Source organism: Cygnus atratus, chromosome 1, assembly GCF_013377495.2.
Source record: "Cygnus atratus isolate AKBS03 ecotype Queensland, Australia chromosome 1, CAtr_DNAZoo_HiC_assembly, whole genome shotgun sequence".
In the NCBI taxonomy this organism is placed as follows: domain Eukaryota; kingdom Metazoa; phylum Chordata; class Aves; order Anseriformes; family Anatidae; genus Cygnus; species Cygnus atratus.
The window spans coordinates 55,427,140-55,447,974 of NC_066362.1; the positions used below are offsets into that span (position 1 = coordinate 55,427,140).

Below are 20,835 nucleotides of genomic sequence, written 5' to 3' on the forward strand. Positions count from 1 at the left end.
CCATAGGTTACTTTGCACTCAAGGGAAGTTCTGTCTGGCATGTGATATCACAGGCAGGGCAGTAGCCAGATATCCCTGGGTGGGCAGAGTGGACCTAACCCACTGGAACTGGTCTTCACCTGCAGGAAAAAGGTCTCTATCAAAAAGTGAATCTGTTGGATATGAGTGCTAGCCACAAGTTACCCAACAGGTATCATGTGGTGCACAGGTTGATGGGTGTCTTTACTTAGAAGGGCTCCCTTCCGGGGGAGAAAAAGAAAAAGATCTCCTTCATTGCTAACAAATTTAAGCAGGATCACAACGAAGTAAATTAAAAACATGAACAAACATTTTACTAGAAAAAGTCCACACAGTTGAAAAGATGGCACTTATCATGAGGAATTTAGACATTTTCTTACCAAGTGCTGAGAAAAAAACAATGGTTATGGCCCACATCCACTCTAGCAACAGAGGATGAGCAGGTGAGAGGTCCTGAAAGCAAAGTTTAAATCAAGAGTCTAAAAACGCAGACCTACAAAGGAACATTTTTCAAAATGGTCCTAGTCACATACACTGTGTCAGACAGCAGGGGCTCAGTGCATGATTGATTAAACTGTGTAGGTAAAAGGGGATTGTATTTACTAGTATCTGGTAAATTTTTGAAATAGATTAAGCTTATAGAAGATGGGTTCCATCCAATCAAAATAGAATCAGTACTGCTGACATTTAAGATTAAAAATGCTAGGAGAAAATTTTAAACTGAGAACCAAGAAAAACATGGTAGATGTGAAAAGTAAATTGTACAAATTGATATATCTGTGTGGCCCGAAATCACAAAAAAAGCCCATGACTTAGAAAAAAATCAATAAAACAGAAGGTAATGGGTAAAAAACACACACACACACACACACAAAAAATAAAATAGCTAATATCCCAGGTAACCAGACCATATAAAACAGGCAACCAGATCAAGACAAATGTCCAAATACCTTCATACAGATGTTTCAATTTCAAAGTATGGTTTAAATGGCAGAACCATTGGGGAATACCCATTTTTTGTTTTAAAACAAAATTTTGATTGTGGAATTTTGATGAAAGGAAGACATTCAGTGGAACTTTAATACAAGAAAATACATTTTGTACAAGAAGACTCATTTTAACTTACACATGAATGCTAAAGAAAATACTGTGTTCAACAGAATATGTCTACTGTTGTGTTCTACTACAGAATTTCAATGTCTGTGGACTTTCATTCCACGTTAAAAGGAACAGTATGGTACCAATCACCTGACCAAAATGAGATGAGTGAAATGCTAGAGACAAAGAGCTTGAAGGACAGACCAGCAATAACAATGGACAACGCAATCATTCAAGACTAGGTAAATATCATAGTGCACCATGGCACAGGCATTGTCTGCACTGGTTGACTAAGCCTGGTCAAGGCAAAGGCTTGAGCTCTGGAACGAGATCACAGGCTCCACTCAATTGTCAAACTCTTTAATACCTCTTTTATCCATATCAGTGAGCAAGTCAAGGATAGTATCCAACACATGGTGTGAAAAAGGCCACCTCCTACTACAAGAGAAAAGAGGCTGTATACGTTGATGTTCCATGACTACTCCATGTCATTTGCCCTTATGACCAGAAATCAGCCCTGGCACAGTTTATTTCCCAGAATGGATGTAGGCACAGATTAGCCACTATAAATGATTGCTTCTTGGAGCTATTTCTGAAAGCACTCACAAGAAAAAAAAACAAGCTGTGATTTAGTCCTGAGCAGTATACAAGACCTAGTACAAGTTGAAACAAAAAATGACATAAGGTTACTACAATAATATTTTGAGGGCATACGTAAAAATAATGAAACTGGCAAAAAATAGGCCCAAGAAGCTGTAAAACAGGTCAAATGTTTGCAGTGACAAAGGATCTGTTAAAAGAATCATTTAAAAACTCAAAAATGAACTTAGGCCTTTTGAAAATCAAGCTACACTATAAAGGCAGGGTTATTGTAGCCTCAATCTTCTGAAAAGGTAAATGAGGCAAGACAGGTAAAGAAAAATGATAACTTCGTGATTATTTCCAACTAAATCTATTGGTTTAATAAGACATAATTACTTTCCTTACAAGCCTTGCATAACCTACAGTCTTACCAATTTGCTTTCTTATAATAAAATCTATAAGGAAACTTAAAATGCAATTGCTGAACAAGTAATTGCAGCAAAAAATCAAAGGCCTGAGTAGTGTAATGGGTTTACGTGTCAAGCTTTTGGTAGAGGGGGCTGCAGGGCTGGCCTCTGTGAGAAGAGTCCAGCAGCTGCCCCTTGTTAGATAAGGGCCCGTTTCAGCCGTCTCCAAAGGGACTCATCGCTGGCCAGAGCTGAGCCAGTGAGCAATGGTTTTTGCACCTCTGGGAGAAAAAATCTGCTGCACAACAGCAGCTGGGAGAGTGAGAAACAGCCATGAAGGTCAAGTGGAGTAGGGGCAGAGAGTGACCATGAAGGAGCAGCAGAGACGAAGCGTCAGGGACTGACCGCAGCCCCCATTCCCTGTTCCCCTGTGCCGCTCAGGGGGAGGACGTAGAACAGGGTGGATGGCAAAAAGGTGGTTTTGGTTTGCTTTTTATTTCTCCCTGCTCTAGCCTGTTAGTAATAGGTAATAAATTTCATTAATCTCCTTACGATGAGTCTGCTTTGCCCATGGCAATAATAGTTGAGTGATTTCCCTGTCCTCATCTCAACCCTTGAGGTGTTTTCATCATATTTTCTCCCCCTTTCCCTTTGAGAAGGGAGAGTGAGAGAGTGGTTGTGGTGGAGCTCAGCTGCCCAGCTGAGTAAAACCACCAGAAGTAGGTCTCAGTATCAGAGAAAAGGAAGTACCAAATGGAAGTTTTTAAGAAGCACTCAGAGATGAATCCAGGGAACTACTGACCAATCTGTCTGGCTTTTGTACTGAATACCTGATATAAACCATGGTATAAAATAGAAATAGTAGACCTAATGGTCTGTGGAGGAGTTAACATGGCTTTTGTAGAGAAGTTTCACAAAACTAGAAGAGTTCTTAGAAGAACTCCAGGAGCAAACAAACACAGGGTTATGCAGTTAGTATATTAGATTTCCAAAAAGCTTCACAAAGTCCCTCAAAAATGCTGTTGCAAGAAACTAAGGGATAAAAGAAAAGCTCTCATGTAGATTAAAGTCAAACAAAGACAGAAAACAAGTGAGAGAAATTAATGGTTAGTTTTCATCTTGGAGAAAAGCTTTAAGTGAGTTCTTCCAGGAATTTATAATCTTCAGCATAATTATAAATGATCTGGAAGAGAGGGTTACTGAGAGGTTTACTGAAAGCTTTATCTAGGGTACTCAAATCTAATGATGATGGAGAAACTGAGTTACTAGGTATAAAAAGGGTATGAAATTCAGTGTTAATAAATGCACAGTAATTCATGTGACAGAAAAATAATTCTAACTTCACAACAAGATCAAAGAACGTGTAAGAGCAGAGTAATAATAATAGTAATGAGAGAGTCCAATTATCATTGACTGGCTAAATAACATGTTTCTTGAATACCATACTCAGTTCTTGTCATCTCATCTCTGAAAGAATATTGTAAAATACTCTGTAGAAACATAAAAGGTGCACAAGGGCAACTAGTGTTATCAGGAATATGGGTTTAATATGAAGAACGACTAATTACTCTGTAATTCTTCAGCTTGGAAAAAGAAACAAGTGAGAGGTGATATGACAGAAGGTTATAGCATCACAAACAGGAGCGAGATAGTAAATAAGGAATGATCATTCGTTGATTCTTATAGAACAAGAACAAAAGAACAATTTACCATGCAACTGGCACAAAATGAATCAAAAAGAAAAAAAAAAGAGGTTGTTGTTTTGTTTGTTTAAATGTTTTTATTTATAAAGAAACTGATGAATGCTTTATGAATAGACATTATGAAGCCAAAAACTAAGTGGTTTTACAAAGGCTCAATCTCTAAAGGCCAGAGCCATAAGTACATACTATCTTCAACAGCTTAGATGTAACCTCCATCTCAAGAAGGTTCTGGGCCAGACAACAGGTAAAGATATCATTTAAGGATCTAATGATTTGCTGTATATTTTTCTGTGCTTACTACACCCTTGTGTTAAGCATCCACTGTAAGCTATTGGCAAAGACAGAATACAGCAATATGTCATGACTGTTTAGACCCAGTGTGTTCATCATTTGTTCCTATACTACAGCCTTTGCTCCATGTAGAAGGGAAGAAAGAACCAGGTGTCTTTAGATGCTGAAACAGCATCATGAATCCATCGTGAATCTCCAATGAGTCTTGGCCCTGGGCAAACTGATCTAGTGGGTGGCATCCCTGCCTATGGCAGGGGGGTTGGAACTAGGTGATCTTTAAGGTCCTTTCCAACCCGATCCATTCTCTGATTCTATGATTTTGTGAATGAAATAAATTTGAAAATGTTCATCAATGTCCCATGTACTTCTGAATGCAGAAGAAAGACAAACAGGTTAGAAGTATGCTGCAGCAGATGCAGAAAGTACTCAGCTCAAAAAGTGCACATTGTGGACACGGAGCTGGAACATTTTTAAAAAGAACAATAGGAAGTAGTCAGCCAATTATTTCAGATAGTTTTACACCTACTATTTTAAACAAACAATTTAGCCTTCAACAATGAGGACCGTACATTCCTCTATCAACAAACTGTAAAGGACACAATGAATCTGCAAAGCTTTTGACGTGTCTCATGGGAGCAAGTTTGCAGAGTTTGGGTCCACCCACTTAACCCCATGGTGAAACATCCACAGTGTAATATGAGGAGTAGTTATGACTGAGGCTGGAGAACACCAAATACTGGCAGCAAATAGGAAGGAGGTAAAAAGGGCCAAAATCGTCACTGGAGTCATTGTGCTAGTTATTCACCAGTTACAGAACATGACTCTGAGGATTTCTTTTTATGGAAATTGCCATTCTGTAGTGAGAACAGAGGGAGCATGTAGGGAGGGAGGAGAAGAGGCAGAGATTGTTCACTGCAATTTTATAGGAATAAGACTGTGTGTACAAATGTGTTTGACAGTGTATGAACAAGAAACTATACAAGGATTGGTGGGATGGGTTGGGTTTGTTTTCCACTACCCTGTAGAAATACAGGTTTCTCAGAAATTCTCCAGCTATTGTTCTTTGAGGTCATGAAGGGCTTTCCACTGTAGTTTCCTTTTCTAGTAAACCATTCACCTTCATTTTCCTTCCTTACATAAAAGGCAACACCCAGACTAGCAGAAACAGAACAACAGACTAGTTCAGCTTGGATCTTAATTAGAACTATTGAGGTCACAATATACTTACTACCCTAGTCTCATGCAAATACAGGTAATACATTTCCAGTTGAGAAAGATTCTGAAAAAGGAATAATAAACTAATTACTTGAAAGCAACAAAGAGAAAATTGGCTGCTCTTAAAACACAGACAATCTTTGATGCTTGAGCATACAGTAAGGAAAGGATTGCAATGATTTCACGTCTATATATTCAATGTAAATAGTCAAAGAGTTGTAAAAGGTGATTTACAGTATTAATTGAGATGCCTACCTTTCCTTCTTTGGCTATATAAGAAACATAAATGAATTGCCTCTCAGATATACAGGGTGAGGAGCCCCTGTGGAACTTCTTAGTGGGAAACCCTGAACAGAGAAGCATGTTGTAATTGGCTCCTGAGTCATCAGAATGATGATTCCTCTCCCTCATATCAGTACCTAGCACCACAGAAGGTAGCAGCAACCTCCCTTTGCACAGTAACTTTGTGGCTTCAGCTACTGATCAGGAAGTTTAAGACCGAGGACTCACAACAGCTCCTAAGCCACCAGACTGCAGGATTGCACAATGCTTTTTATCACTCTCACTGCAGCTAGGCCTCGTGCAGAAAGGAATGTAAGATTCATAGGATCAACAGCTAAAGTTTATGGAAGCTTTGATTCTGTAACCCAGTAATAAATGAACTCCCCTAGCACACTTTAGCCATAGGTTCTGCTTCCATTGTCTGTTACATATTTAATTTAATGATGCTTAGTTGGATATTGCACGAAGAGTTCCTAAAGCAGAAATTCATTCTGTTCTAAAATAATTTTTATAGTTGCTGATGAAAAACACTGTTCAGCTCCCCTAGTCTGAAAATGGCATGCTACTCTACAAGTTCCAAGCTCCTGTAGTAATCTTCAGATCATAAATGTTGCTCTGTGGGGTCATGTTCTTGTATCTATAAATGTCCTTGTACCTATAAATCCTGCCTCCAAGAGCAGCCTCTGGAAACGCCCAATGAAGTGCATAAGGACAGAAAGAACAGATGGCATTCAGAGTACTGATCACAATGCAAATGAACTTCATCCAAAAGGCCTGAGCAGAGTAGAAGTTGTCCCACTGACTATTGTTCTAGGTTATTAAAACCACAGCAATTCAAGGCCCAGCAAGGGAATGCATATCTGAGATCTGAATCCAGATACCAAACCTGCATAAAACATCTCCTTTTAGGACCTGCCTAGATAGAGCACAGTCATATAGCTTAGAAGAAATTGGTTTTGCTACTCATAAAAGGCCAAAGAGACTACCAAAAAATTGAAAATCCCTTAAGGTGTTCCTCAGTATTCTCTATCAGAGGCTGCCACTGTCTGCCTTCTGCCATTAAGAATATCAGATTGAATTTGTGCATCTTTCAGATTTAAAATGGTATTTGTAAGGATTTAAATTATGAAAAAATAATGCATTTCTCTGCAATTTCTCATCAGCACTGCCCCATTAAACCAGCAGGAGGAATCAGCTGGCACAAACACAGAACTACCTCTCATTAGCTCTGCCAAATAACATAGCAAGGTCAGAAGGAAACATCCTACCTCATAGGGGACATATCTGAACCAACAGAATTTTTGAAGGTCTGTTCAGATGAGCTAATAGTAATGATATTGTAAGCACAACATTCTTAACATATGAAAGGAAAAAAATTGTAGGAAGAAATAGAATTTTTATTAGTTCAAGTTATATATTTGAAAAGCAGATATTTTGTGGAATGCAAGCCCACATTAGTTCTGAAACCAAAGCCTTTTACCTATCACAGAGTGGCACTTCTGTGCCCTTATCATGCAACACTTACTGGAAAAAAAGTCTCCTCTTTCTCAGTACAGCTTATTAGAAAAAAAAAAAAGACATCACATAGTTAAGATTAATTATATCATGCATAAACACCCAATTAACTTAAAAGAAAATCATATAGTACTTTAACATTTAAAAATAGAAAAGCTGAATCAGACTCAAGCTTACAACTTTTCTCCACTGTCATTCTCTGTTATTGACTCACTCCCTTCCTTTCATTGTATTGTTGAGTCCTTGGGTTTTTCTCAAGTAATATATCTTTCCCATGATTCCCTAGAGCCAATTTAATGTATCTCAGTAATGTTTCCTTCTTATTCTTAGAACACACTGGGATACATCACACCTTAGCTTTAAGAAAGTTTTCCTGGATTTCAACAATTTTTTTCTCATTTCTGACTTACGCTTCTATTACTGTCCGTTGTTTTTTCATCTTGGATAATACTTATTCCATGCCACCAGTGGAAAGGTAGAGATAATGAAAGCTCCTTGATGACTTTTAGATCTATTTCACACAAAAGATAACAACATTGCTTGAAAGAATATAAGTTTTCTTTACAAGGCTTCCAAACCAATCTTAATCTGATAGCATTTCATGCTGTAAAGTCTGCATTTCTTGCCGTGAGTTTTGCTCCAGGCAATCTGGTATTATGGTAAAATGACTGTGACCTGTCACAGGACCAGGAGGAGGTTAATGTGTTCATTGTGTATAAGCCAAAAAGTTCAAAAAACACCAACTATCTCAAAATGCAAATATCTGGATTGTTTTTCATGCCAAAACTATGATGGACATTGAGAATGAGATCAAGCTGAAATTCACTGAAATGGATGAAAGTCATTTCCAACACATTGGATTGGAGGCTGGAAGAAGTAATTGCTGTTTATTTGCTCCTAGCTTGGAGGGTTCCTTTTTATCACATAGTTGCAATCTCTTTTAGTTGCATGTAGCCTTGGTATTCATTGATATTTGCTCCTTTAACAGATTTCTCTGATCCTCAGAGATTGTTGCCAGGAAAAGTAATCATCTGATTTCAGGCTTTTGAAAAGCTGAATAGCCTGCATTTTTGACACATCTTCTTTCTTGCCAGTGTTCGATTCATCATCAGATAGAGGTTTCCCGGGTGCTGTCCTGGCTTCATTAGGTTTCTTGACTTGGGGGTCTTCCTGGCTCATATGCACTTTCTCACTGGACTTCAGGCTGTGGAAGCAATAGTCACCAACCTGGCAAAGGAAAACTGGCTCAGTGCTGTCAGGGTTTAACACCACCAAATTACCCTCCGACAAAGGCAGCTCATTAGGAAGAGTGCTTCCTTTCTGTAGGACAGGCAAAGAAATCTTTGTGGGTTCTGAAGGTCCATGGAGACCTGAAGGGACAACAAGGTAGTCCCCAAATGCATTCAGGTGAGATTCAGGAAAAAAGACTGGGGCTTGACCTGAAACTGGGACCGTGACACCAGATTTCCCAGGAGCAAACTCATGGCAAGAGCGGTCACTGGGGAGCTGGGGCTCCTGTGGGTCACAAGGCAACTCCCCAGCAGTGGCAAGTGGCGGATGTGTGGAGTCACTGGCTGATGGCAGTAACAGGCTGTCTGTGGCAATATACTCTGAGGGGCACTGCTGAAGGGACGGGGCACAGCCAAGAGCCTTTGGAGATTTCTGCTCTTCTGGTTTCACATTCGTGCCTTGCCCACCGGCTGGGGGGAGTGGTGAGACTTCTTTCTCATCATTGAGGTGCTGCATTGTTTCCTTCTGATCTGGGAGCAGGAAAGGCTGCTGAGGACCTGCTCCTGGCTGCTCTTGTCTTCGTGGAGCCTGGGGACAGACTTCATTTGGGAGGGTCACATACTGTAGGGACACTGATTTCTCTTGGTTTCCCACTGGATTCGGGGTCACATCCAGGGGCTGATGCATCTCAGGCTGGGAGGACGTCACTGGGCTGTACAAGTATGGACCATTGAAAGCAAAGGAAGTGATTGCTGTCTGGGAAGCAGTACTTGCATCAGCACTGTTTCTCCTTGAAACAGAAAAGGAACGACCAGCAGTCCGACTTAGGCAGACAACTGGGGCACGCTCTGTCACATTTAAAGCATGGTATGGATTCTGTAGGTCCAGTGCAGTAGGAGAAACTTCTGTCTTTCCAGCCTGCCCTTCAGGGGACTCTGCCGAAGTCTTCATCTGCCTGAATGGGGAACAGTTAAAAGTTTCTCATGAGAGATATTCCTGTGGTAAACATTAAATATAAACACAAGCTTAGTCAAAATTTTAAGTAGCTACACATACGGTTAGAAGAATCTTTCTTGGTTGACTTGGTTTCTATCTTGACTAAACCAGATAGCAAAAAATCGTATCCCAAGCTCAAAAGCAACTGGCACAGGCTTCGTGGTGACAGAACACTTAATTATGAATTAGGGAGCTCTTTGAGCATCTCATTCACAGTGTCACTATAATGTGCTGTTCATTCACCTGTCCACAACTTGAAGAAAGCTAGGCTGATCCATCTTCTCTGGAAGGTTGTATTTGAAGTCCAGCTGGCTGTTTGTCAGCCAGTTTCCTAGATGCACTTTCTGAAAAAAAGAGAAAGCAGACATGAGGAAAAAGAAGTGTATCACCAGCAGCCGAGTCAAGAAACATACAGTTCTCATGGACAATGAAAACAAGTAGCAGAGCCTACAGCATCTGCCAAGATGCTGTAGTATGACTAGAAGGTACTTTCTGTTTTCCAGAAGAATGCTGCTTAAAACCCATTTTGAAGGCCTTGCCACTGACCTAACTTTACATAGCTTAGGGGTCTGAAGCTGTTCTCTTAAAGAACTCATAGAAACGTTGCAGGTTCTCTCCACAATAAACATCAAAGCTATTGCTTTGTGTAGTGTCTGCTCTACAGCATCATATGTGACACTCTGGGCAATATTTCACCTATAGGGGTTTAGTGTCTGTCATCTGTACTAGCTGACCAGAGAAACAGAATAATTGAGATGTTTACAACACTTAGGATAAGGTGATTCAGTGCAGGGATGAAAAGTGTCAAAACCATGAAACTAAGGCAGTGAGTGCTTGTAGATCAAGAAACAGGTAAGAAATAGAAACCAAAACTATCAAGGTGCTTCTCAGAGTGGGGGAAAAAATCCATTTTTACTCAAATATCAGGCAAAAGAAATTAACATGAGACTTTAGTATAAACATATCCATTTTATCTGGGTATATAAAAAGCATACACAGGAGCATCCATGTCTAGTTTTTTCCCATCTATTTGAAAATGATGTGTTGAACCATTACAATGCACCGATGTGTTAGACCATTGCAATGTCTAATTCCATTTTATAGCAAAACAACAAATGTGCAATGTTTAACAAACAGATGTCTACTACTACAAATGTATGATTACACATGTTAAATAGGGTCTGAACTTCTCCTAAATAATGAAGAGACTAATCAAATATTTGTTCATTATAGGTGAGGAGAAAAAGAATTCTTAAGATTACTGGGAATCATGAATAAAAGAGAGAAATAGTGAACCTTAAAAGGTACAGGTCCCTCTTACCTCCAAGTAGCTCTGGATCAGCAGACTCTTGCTGGGGTTCGGAATCTTTTCCTCCCACAGTTTCTTCTGCCTGCAACAACAACAACACAGATTTTCAAGATTTGCCTCTCAATGTGGCTGCAAGGGGAAGGAACTGTGCGCCGTACAGCATGCTGCTCTGCTCAGCAAGGCACCGCCAAGGCCCTGTGTATTGGGTTTGCATGGCAAGGTTTTGGCAGTGGGGGGCTGCAGGGCTGGCCTCTGTGAGCAGAGCCCAGCAGCTACCCCTTGTTAGATAAGGGCCAGTTTCAGAAGGCTCCAAAGGGACTCACCAATGGCCAGAGCCAAGCCAATAAGCAATGTTGTCTGTACCTCTGTTAGAGCAGATTTAAGAAAGGGAACAAAAAACTGCTGTGCAACAGCAACTGGGAGAGTGAGGAGTGAAAACTAGCCCTGAAGCCACCAAGGTCAGAGAGGAAGGAGGGCAGGAGGCGCTCCAGGCAGGGAACAGAAGTTCCCCTGTGGCCTGTGGAGAGGCCCCTGGTGGAGCAGGCTGTCCCCCTGCAGCCCATGGGTCCCACATGGAGCAGATCTCCACGCTGCAGCCCATGGAGGAGCCCCCGGTGGAGCAGGTGGATGTGGCCTGGAGGAGGCTGCGGCCCATGGAGAGCCCCCGCGGGAGCAGGCCCCGGGCCGGAGCTGCAGCCCGTGGAGAGGAGCCCACGCAGGAGCAGGGGGTCTGGGGGGAGCTGCCGCCCGTGGGGGACCCGTGCTGGAGCAGTTTGCTCCTGGGGGATGGACCCCGTGGTACGGAGCCATGTGGGAGCAGTGCATGAAGAGCTGCTGCCTGTGGGCAGCCCCCACAGGCTCAGTTGGAGAAGGACGGCATCCCCTGGGAGGGACCCCATGGGGAGCAGGGGCAGAGAGTGACCGTGAAGGAGCTGCGGAGGCGAAGCGTCAGGGACTGACTGCAGCCCCCATTCCCCATTCCCCTGCAGCGCTCGGGGGGAGGAGATGGAAAAGGGTGAATTGGGGGGAAGGTGGTTTTAGTTATTATTTGTTTTTAGTTTCTCACTGCTCTTGCTTGTTAGCAATAGGTAATAAATTTCATTAATCTCGTTGTGCTGAGTCTGTTTTGCTCGTGACGACAATTGTTGAGTGATCTTCCTGTCCTTATCTCAACCCTTGAGGTGTTTTCATCATGTTTTCTCACCCTTACACTTTGAGGAGGGGGAGTGAGAGAGTGGTTGTGGTGGAGCTCAGCTGCTCAGCTGGGTAAAACCACCACACTCTGGCAGGCCACCACCCAACTCTCACCTGCACACAAACACTCACCAGGCTGCCCATTGCACACCAAGGCTCACCTCCACACAAATCACTCTCGTGTTGCACAAGCAGTGCCTTACAACTTTATTCCACTCACATGGCCAACACGCTGCTAAATCTCCTCCTCACGATGCAAACCTACCTGAGGAAATACTTATAGCTGTAAGAAGCAATTATTAGCAAAGTGATGATGAGAACTGGCAGCATCACTGGTAGAAGCACTGGTGACAGAACTGAAAGAGAGAAAAGAGAAATAGGGAGCCACCAACAGAGGGGCTGCTTCCCATAACAGGTTTTGCATTTTGGTCACTCTCCACACAAACACATCAGAGAAATGCAAGTGGCACAGCACAGGATGCAAACAGGCCTTCTTACTGTTGGGATCCCCTCCCAGGTGGGAGAGACCAAATGTAGCCTGAACACCTTACTGATGACCAAAGGAGTTCATTGTTTCCTTATTGATTCTATTTTATTTGTTACTGACATCCGAGAAAACAACTTATGCTAATAAAAAGCTGGTTAGGTAACTTACTGCACCATGAACACTAGGAGGATCTTCAGGCATCTTAGGTCTGCCTTACTGTGTACAGTGCTGGAGAGATGGGAGTCTCAGAGATTCTCCTGAGCTTCCTCTGCTAATAGCTATAGCTGAACATGAACAAGACACCAACTTCTTCACGAGTAGAAGAATTTGCCCCAGCTGCTTTCTTACTACTTTAAGCTTCATCAGGACAAATTATATAAGATCATATAACTTGGGCACAAGACCATTCTGATAGCAGACATTCTGCTTTTAAGTTGAGAAACTACAAAAAACATGTTAAGGTCTGTATCTCCAGTACACTCTACTAGGTGTTTTACACAACCCCATATTCACTCTGTAAATAAAAAAGGCTGATGATTTTTATTCCTCTGTCTTCTTGCAATTGCAGGCTCTTCAGTCCCTGACAGCAGAATGGACTATTGGAATCAAGAAACAAGGATGATCTTTTGGGCAGGATCTTTGCTTGATTCTCAGTCTGGAAAACTTTACAGCTGGCTGTATTGGTCTTGTGAAGAGAAGTAGGAAAGATGATTACAAGGTCAATTCTGCTCACTGCGTTCATTAGCATTACTGCTGTTCTGTAAGGCTGCACACAGGAAAGCTATCTTGTTTAGCAAGCATACCTATTTCATGGCTGGGTCTAACTTCAACATCCACTGAGAGAATCATATGTTTCTATAGAGATATTTCATCCACTAAGAGTCCACAAAACCTTACAAAATCAGCCCATATGAAAAGTACCATTCTCAGTTTCCCAGCTGAACTCCTCACTCCATTCACTCCAACTGCTCTGGTAGTCTAGACTATTCACCCTTGCACGCATTTTTCCCCTATATTTTGTAGACGGTGACAGCATCTGCAGGGTGAAGATGAAGGGAGGTTCATCATTGCTGATATTTAATATCTGCGGGGCCTGGGGAGAAGAAAGAAACACAAATCACAGAGGTGAGAAGAACTGTCATTCCCATTCACCCAGCAAGGAGAAATCCAGGACTACTGCACTTCCTGTGACTTACCTCATCATACTGGTTGTGTTTCCAGTACTGGACTTGGTATTTCTGTTTTATGAAGTCGTACTGAAAAGTGTGTTTTATCCACCTTAGTTCATACTCCTGGTTCTCTGTCGCTTTCACAGACACATTTGCAGGTGGTAGGACCTTAACTATAACACAGAGGAGATCTTAGAATACAAATCAACATCCAGATCCTGCACTCCCTTTCACCACTGTGGGTAGTATGCAGAGACCGAAAACCAGGTTGTGTTGTGGAATGCAATAAGTCTCAGCTTTCTAACACTTCTTAATTCCCCATATCTTCATTTTATAGTCAAATATCATAAACCAGTGCATCCATTAAATAACAGAAGATCCATATCCATTAATGCTGACAGTAATTTCTAAATTGAAAAAAGCGGTGAAATGATATTTCAAGAGTCCATACTCATCCACCATGTTCCCAGAGACTTTCAGCTCTCTTGGAGCTACTAACTGGTATCTTCAAACAATGCAGGAGCTCTCCCCAGTTCTGGTCTGTAAAGAACAGCACCGGTACCTCCAGATGCATGCAGGCAGAGACGATCCACCTGGCACAGCTCACTCAGCAGAGCAGTCCTACCTCATCCAGTGCTCCAGGGGACACTGCACCCCAAGAGCTCCACCAGCTTCTTGCAAAATCACACAGTGACACACTTCCAAAAAACACCTCTCACTACAGCTCCCTGTCACCTGGAACAATGGCAAAGGACAATGACATTCTGATTGCAGGGAACTCAGTGTGGTGACAATTGCTCAGAGAAGAGCTCTAGGATTTCTGCACAGCAGTTTCCACTACTGCCACCATCCTGAGAGCAGCAAGTGACACTGAGAAACTGCACACCTGCAAGCCACCTTGTCCAGACCCTCTCTTCACCAGCTCAGCTTTTCTCCTTCCCACCCACTTTTCCTCACCACCACTTGCCCACACAGCCACCCCTCCCAGAAAACTCCCAGCAGAAGCGAGACACAACACAGCAGCTCACTGTTCTTGTAGGCTTCAATCAGTTTCTCCTCCGTCTTGGTCCGGACAGACACGTGGTACCGGCTCTGACTGCTGATGTTGCTAACAGGGATCGCACAGCTCTGCACCACATAGGGGATGTGGGGCAAGGCCTTCTCGTACACGGGAGAGCACTCCTCTTCCCTGGGGGGAGAAAGGAGGCTGTGCTGAGATCAGCGGGAATGGGACAGAGCAGAAGCTCAGTGGGAGAGGCATGGGCACTCTGCCATTAGCAGATCACGTACGCGGATGCTGGAGTGGCCCTGAAGAACAAGCCAAAGATGACAGAGGTGGTGATCAGCTTCTTCACTTCCCAGCTGCACGTCAGAAGATTTGCACCATTGAAGAGGCAGCGAAGGTTCCTGGGCTGAATGTGTTCCTGGCCTACACAGAAGATCAGAGCAAGCTAAGTGACAGGGAAAGTGCAGTGAAAGCCTTTGTCTGGGTCTGCGTGAACAAGGTCTGTCCAATGGGATGGAAATGCCAAACACTCTGGAAGAGGCAAGATGGAGACTTGCTCTTATTTCCTTTTCAAACTTCTCCACAATCTTCTGGAATAATATACCTGTCCATCCAAGTGGAAACAAGACTGACACATCCCAAAACACAATCAGTCCCCATAGAGAGCACTAGACCCATGGAGGGGCACAGCCATTTCATTATCACTAGGCAGATCCCATTGAAACAAATTTTGAGGCTTCCTGAAAGAAAGCAATGACTAGAAGGGACCATCCCTGTGACTTCTGGTGCCATTCCTATTCCTTGTAAGGTTAAACAAAGAACAGTCACAGAATGACAGAATACTCCAAGTTTGAAGGGACCAACGAGGATCACAAGGCCCAACAAAGAGTCTCCTTTTCTGCTTAAATGAATCATTTCACTGTTGCCAAGCTAAGTTGAAGTGAACAACTTAAATGGACTGTAATGGGGGAAAAGATAAAGTACCATCTGCATCCTTCTCAGCAGATGCCTCAATTCTCCTGGGCCCATATGCTCTGCCAGAATCGTGCCAAACCACATCCCCCAGCCCTGGCTTCTCAGCCAGCTGTCCCACCCTTGCACAGCCCCACTCTGACCCACGCTACCTTCGGGGGTCTCCCAGGACACATCCGTGCTCCACTCGCTGAACGGCCCAGAGAAGCCTCTGGCCTGCTCCGCTCTGGCTCGCACACGGGCAACGTATCGGCTCCCTGGCACGAGGTGGCTGAGGTGGCAACGTGTGGTGTTGGAGAGCAAGCGCGATACAGCCTTCTGTTAGCAGGGAGGACAAATGGGGAACAGAGAAGAGGTGGAGAGAAGGCAGGGAAGGAGCAAGGAGGTGCCTGTCAGGACGCACCTCCAAGCAATCCCATGCACGTGATGGTGACGCACATGCTGACACATAGTGCTCCTCGCTCCCATTGCACAGGGCTTCTGCCTGCATGCTGCCATCATGACATTGGAAGGGCAAGGCACAGGCATGGCCAGCTCCAACCCAGCCCAGCAGATGGACCAGCTCCTGCAGCTTGCAGAGCCTTGGCTGGCTCCAGCACCAGCTACACAAGGGTCACAGCACTGCCCAGCTCAGAACTATGTGTAATCTGCCCAAGACACTTGTCGTGGTTTCAAATGTATTTTGCCTTTCTCCCACATGAGCCATCCCATGGACTACACATGAAAAGTGCTTTAATTTCATTTGGGAGGGGTTCAGGGTAAAATAAATTTCAACTCGTTTGCACGGCTTTTACCACAAGCCCTCAACTGCCCCAGAGGGTGCCACCCAAGTCAGGACAGCCCAGCTCTTCCACTCTTACCTCCCAGGACTCCCACTCCCGCTTGTAAGTGACTTCATACTCCAGTGCATTGCCCAGCCCTTGGCTTCCTTCAGCTGCTGTCCAGGTCAGCAAGAAGTCTCCTGAACTCTCTCTGACTGAGAGGTTTTGCGGCGGGAGGGGCTGAACTGGAAGATGAAGGTGCAACATGTGAATTGAGACAGGGACATGAAGGGAGGAAGAAAATATCTAGCTAAGCTTCCCCATTTCCACAGCATCTTATCATATTTTACAGCAAGTAGTTGCTTGTTGAGAGCCCCTTCCATGTCTGGCCGCTCCCAGAATCTTGCCCTTTCCCCTCCCTGCCACATCCTCTCAATGTAGAACTGTTTGGCCGTTTTCACAATCACTTTTGCAATTCACTTCCTGACTGATCTACAAAAACATTCTCAAAGATCTCAAATATTCATTTGAAAATAGAACTTGGCATTAATTCCTTACCATTTTGGAAAAGATGAACATTTAGTTGTGTTTCAAGAGTCTTGTTAGGTTTGAAGCTGTAAATATCCTTTATCCCTATTCCAAAATATCCTACAGTTTTCCGACAAACCCAGAGGATGTAGGAGTCTGAAGTCTCAGGTAAGGCACTTTCTGTCTCACGTTTGCAAAGCATCTCCTTGCTCTCGCTGTGTAAAGAGGAAGTGATCTATAAAGATCTGATTTGGAAACATATTGTTCATGCAAAATTAAATGTCTGAAACCAATTCCATCCCATTCTGTTGTCCTAATTTACTTAGACACTTATGTCCTCATTATCACTGTATCTATTATTCTTGTTTTGCATCAATTAATATGACTAACATTTTTAACACCAGGATTTTTCTCGAATGCCTTTGCATTTCAAAATATGCAGTGAAATCTTATATTTTGGTACGGGTCTACTTTTGTGGGGTTTTTAGCCTAACTCTTAATAATCTCATATTTTTATGTGAGAAATAATATGATGAAAAATAATATCATGAAAATGCATCTTTTACTTAGAGTGAAATGTGATAAAGTTTCCAAAGATCCTTAGCTTCTTGAAGAAATTCATTTTGCAGTCCCGGAAAGACACATAATTTTTTTCTACAACCAAAATGTACTTCTATATCCTGTTCGGTTCTGTCAAGGGACCTTATGCATTCGTTACAGATTTCATCCCGAATATTAGGCATCAATTTAGATAGTCTTTTATCAGGCCAAGGAGCATCTTAAAGATTAAAAACAATACTTTAAACTAGTCAAAAGAGGATAAGCTTTGTGTGCTTGCAGTAAGCTAAGCTGCTGGAGAGATGTGTTGCTTCTCTTCATACCCTCTGGAATTTTGCTTGAGCCTATGGCTTCATGTGCAGTATATTACATTTTTCCCGTTCAGATGAGAAGTACTGTGTATAAATGAGCTCAAATACTGTCTTGAAGGGTAGGATGGAATCTCCTAGCCAACCATATGCCCGCAAGGATTATCCAGTAGTATTGATATCTTGAAAAGTTGGGTATTGGCAGGGAAACTAGGGATGTTCCTGAAGTATGGATGGGATCAACCGTACATGTCTGTGCCCTTAAACAAGAGAGTCAGCCCAAGGGATGTGAAGCCTTGATGATATTTCTATCTGCCCATCAGCAACAGCTTATAGTTTGGGATTTAGTCAACTACTGTTCATCTGTGAGTTGACCGTGTTTAATCATTGGCCATTTTGATTTCAGCTGTCCACAATTAATAGCTGCTTATCTGATTAGTTCACTTCAGTCATGTTTCCTGTATCATCCACAGAAAACATTCTATCATATAAGCATTACAGAGCATTTTCCAAAGGTACAAGAATGTTATATCATCTTTTTTTTCAGAAATATTAGTTTCAAGGTCCTGTTCCAAAGCCTTCAACTGATTTCAGCTGCTTTTACGTATATGAATTCTCTCTTACTTATAACAAAATCAAGAGTTTTCCCTTTCCTTTCTGTATCTGCAGTTGCTAATTCATTTTCTTCTCAGCTTTCCATCTTTATCTTCCTCTCTTCCTTGACTATTCCTCCCTCTCTGTCCTTTCTTATCCTCACAATTGATTGAGTCTGGTGATTCAGTTCCCTTTTCATAAGGAAACAGACGTAGTAGAGAGATACTGTTATAAACAGACCAGTATCTCTGGGAGAAAGATTGATAGCACAGATGAACTTAACGGTTTTTGCTGTCTCACAGACACAGTCTATTCAAGTTCTTCTGAACAGATCAAAAATATACTCAGTGATGCTCCTAAACAGGCAAAGCAACTGGGGAAATGTCTCCTCCCTGCTAGTTTCATGAACAACCCTCAAACCCACTCTTGTTCTGACACGACCTTCCCCACCCCAGGAATAGCAACATATACGCCCCATCATATTTGCTATCCATGTTCCACAACAAAATCATGGAGAAATAATTGAAAATATGATAAAAATTGCTCCCCTATCACAACCTAATAATTTCTTCTCTTTCTAGAAGACAATAGCAAGCACAACTTTTACTTCAACTCAATGACAGGAAGAGGTGAGGCCACTTTCCAAAAATCTGACTGCCAACCCCTGGGATTCCAAGATGTGTCCAGGTTCTCACTGGACTTTTATCCAGCACAGTACATTTCAGGTACTTACTTCTGAACACTATCCCTTTGGTAAAGTGTCATACCAAGGAGGGCATGAGCCTTTATATGCTCTTTCCATTTGCACGTCACCTGTGAGCTGTAGTCATTGTAGCAGCTCAAGCTCTTCATTGGGACACTACCTGAGAAAGGAATCCAGGAAAAAAAAAAAAAAAGAAAAAAAAAAAAAGCACTGATTACAAATAGAAATAGTGAGAGAAAGCAGGAAGTACCAGCAGTTCCACAGGAAGATCCAGTCTTTTGGATGTTGCTGTTGGTAGCCCAAACACCCACACCCTCTTCCTGCCCACTTATGTCTACTCTCATACTCTACCATCTGAACCACATACCGCTATGTCACGGTCTAGTCCTCCTTCCTATTCACTCATTAAGCAATAAACTTGTTAATTTCCTCTGTTTGTTCAGCATTTCACCTGTTCATATCTCCAGCCACAATATAACCTGTCTGCAGACTGTCTGCATTTGAGCAAGACACCTGTTCTCCTACAGCACACAAGATGGTAGCAGAAGAAAGTAGAAAATGAGGAACAGTATCAGCTGAAAGGAGACAGCTATAAAAAGAGAGGGAATAAAAGCAGAATAAAAGAAAATATAAATTTGAAACTCACCATTAATGGCTTGGTCACTGAAGACCAAAGACAGATTCAGCAAAATGATGAAAATCTCTTTCATGTTCATACTGTCCTTTGCACATAAGTTTGATCCTATTTCAGAATATAAATGATTTAATTGCAAACTCTCTTTTTCAGCTTATTGTGGAGCTTCTTGTTTTCATTTCATGTAAAGAGAAGTAAAACTGAATTAGGGAACTTTAGTCATTACACTGTGTTGAAGTGACATTCAGAAAGAACTCCTACAACACATTTATTGTGAAAAAAATCAGAAAGAACTTTTATAAAGTCTTTACTTTAGGACAAAAACCCTGTCTTATTTTGTGAACCTGAAATATGACCAGAGAATGAAAAAGTAAATGTGCATTTCCAAGGAAGCGCAGGGATTCTTTCAGCTAAGACTATTAACAAGAAACAGTCCTAATCTGTGAAAAGAACTCATCCTTCAAATTCATTCATCCTTCTGCTCTTCATGCTTAGAGCCTTCATAATGAACCCCAGTGTTGCTCTGCTTTCTTACTTTCCTTAAAAATACATTTTCCAACCACATACCACATATAGGAGTTGAAATTCCATATTAATTCACTTTCAGGTTTCTCTTCAATATGCTACTGTCTCAGCTACTCCCCAAACAAGCTGCAAATTGTACAAATACATCCAAATAAACTATTTATTTTGTTTTGGTGATTGCCAAGATCCAGAGTAGATTGAGTGATTGAAAGACCGTGGACCACCTTCTTTAATACTGGAATTCGAGCACTTTTGGCTGTCTCTCATTGCTCTTTCAAAAGTATAATCAGCTCACAAAGCTGACACTCTTGTACTCAGGGAACATGTAGTCTCTAGCTCTTTTCTACTTTAGGGGAGCATGGAGAGAGCTCCTTTTAAATTCTTACTGACTTTCAGATTCCTGAATGCTGGTTCTTGACACCAGAAACAGATGGCTGAGCCCTTAAAGAATCATCACAGTTAAGAGACCCCTTAACATCTTCCAAGTCTTTGAATGAGAGCAGACCCTTCTATTTTGCTTTCCCCAGAAAGAAGCATAGTTCCTTTACCTGGATCCAGAGTTGTCAGTTAGGCAGATGATAAAACTTGATGGGTGAGTCTCCCTGTCCAGCTTTCCCCAACAGCATCAGAATCTTCTGATGAAGAAATCAGCAAAAACACGCTTCTTTGGAATTGGAGACGGAAGCTATAAACAATTACAGGATTTTCCTGGCAAATAAACCTTTAAAATAAGTGTTATACCTTCTATAC

General features: G+C 42.2%; 1 protein-coding gene across 1 annotated transcript; it reads right to left on the reverse strand.

Annotated features, from left to right (window-relative positions):
* Positions 1 to 8,092: 8,092 nt before the first annotated feature.
* On the reverse strand, positions 8,093 to 19,739 carry LOC118250665 (cytokine receptor common subunit beta-like). Its single transcript, XM_035551949.2, is given in 14 exon segments — positions 8,093 to 9,296; positions 9,581 to 9,681; positions 10,659 to 10,728; positions 12,106 to 12,196; positions 13,249 to 13,420; positions 13,524 to 13,669; positions 14,525 to 14,685; positions 14,787 to 14,920; positions 15,622 to 15,792; positions 16,335 to 16,480; positions 16,794 to 16,978; positions 18,957 to 19,086; positions 19,573 to 19,669; positions 19,671 to 19,739. Coding segments are annotated over 14 exon segments (2,877 nt in total).
* Between the last annotated feature and the right edge of the window lie 1,096 nt (positions 19,740 to 20,835).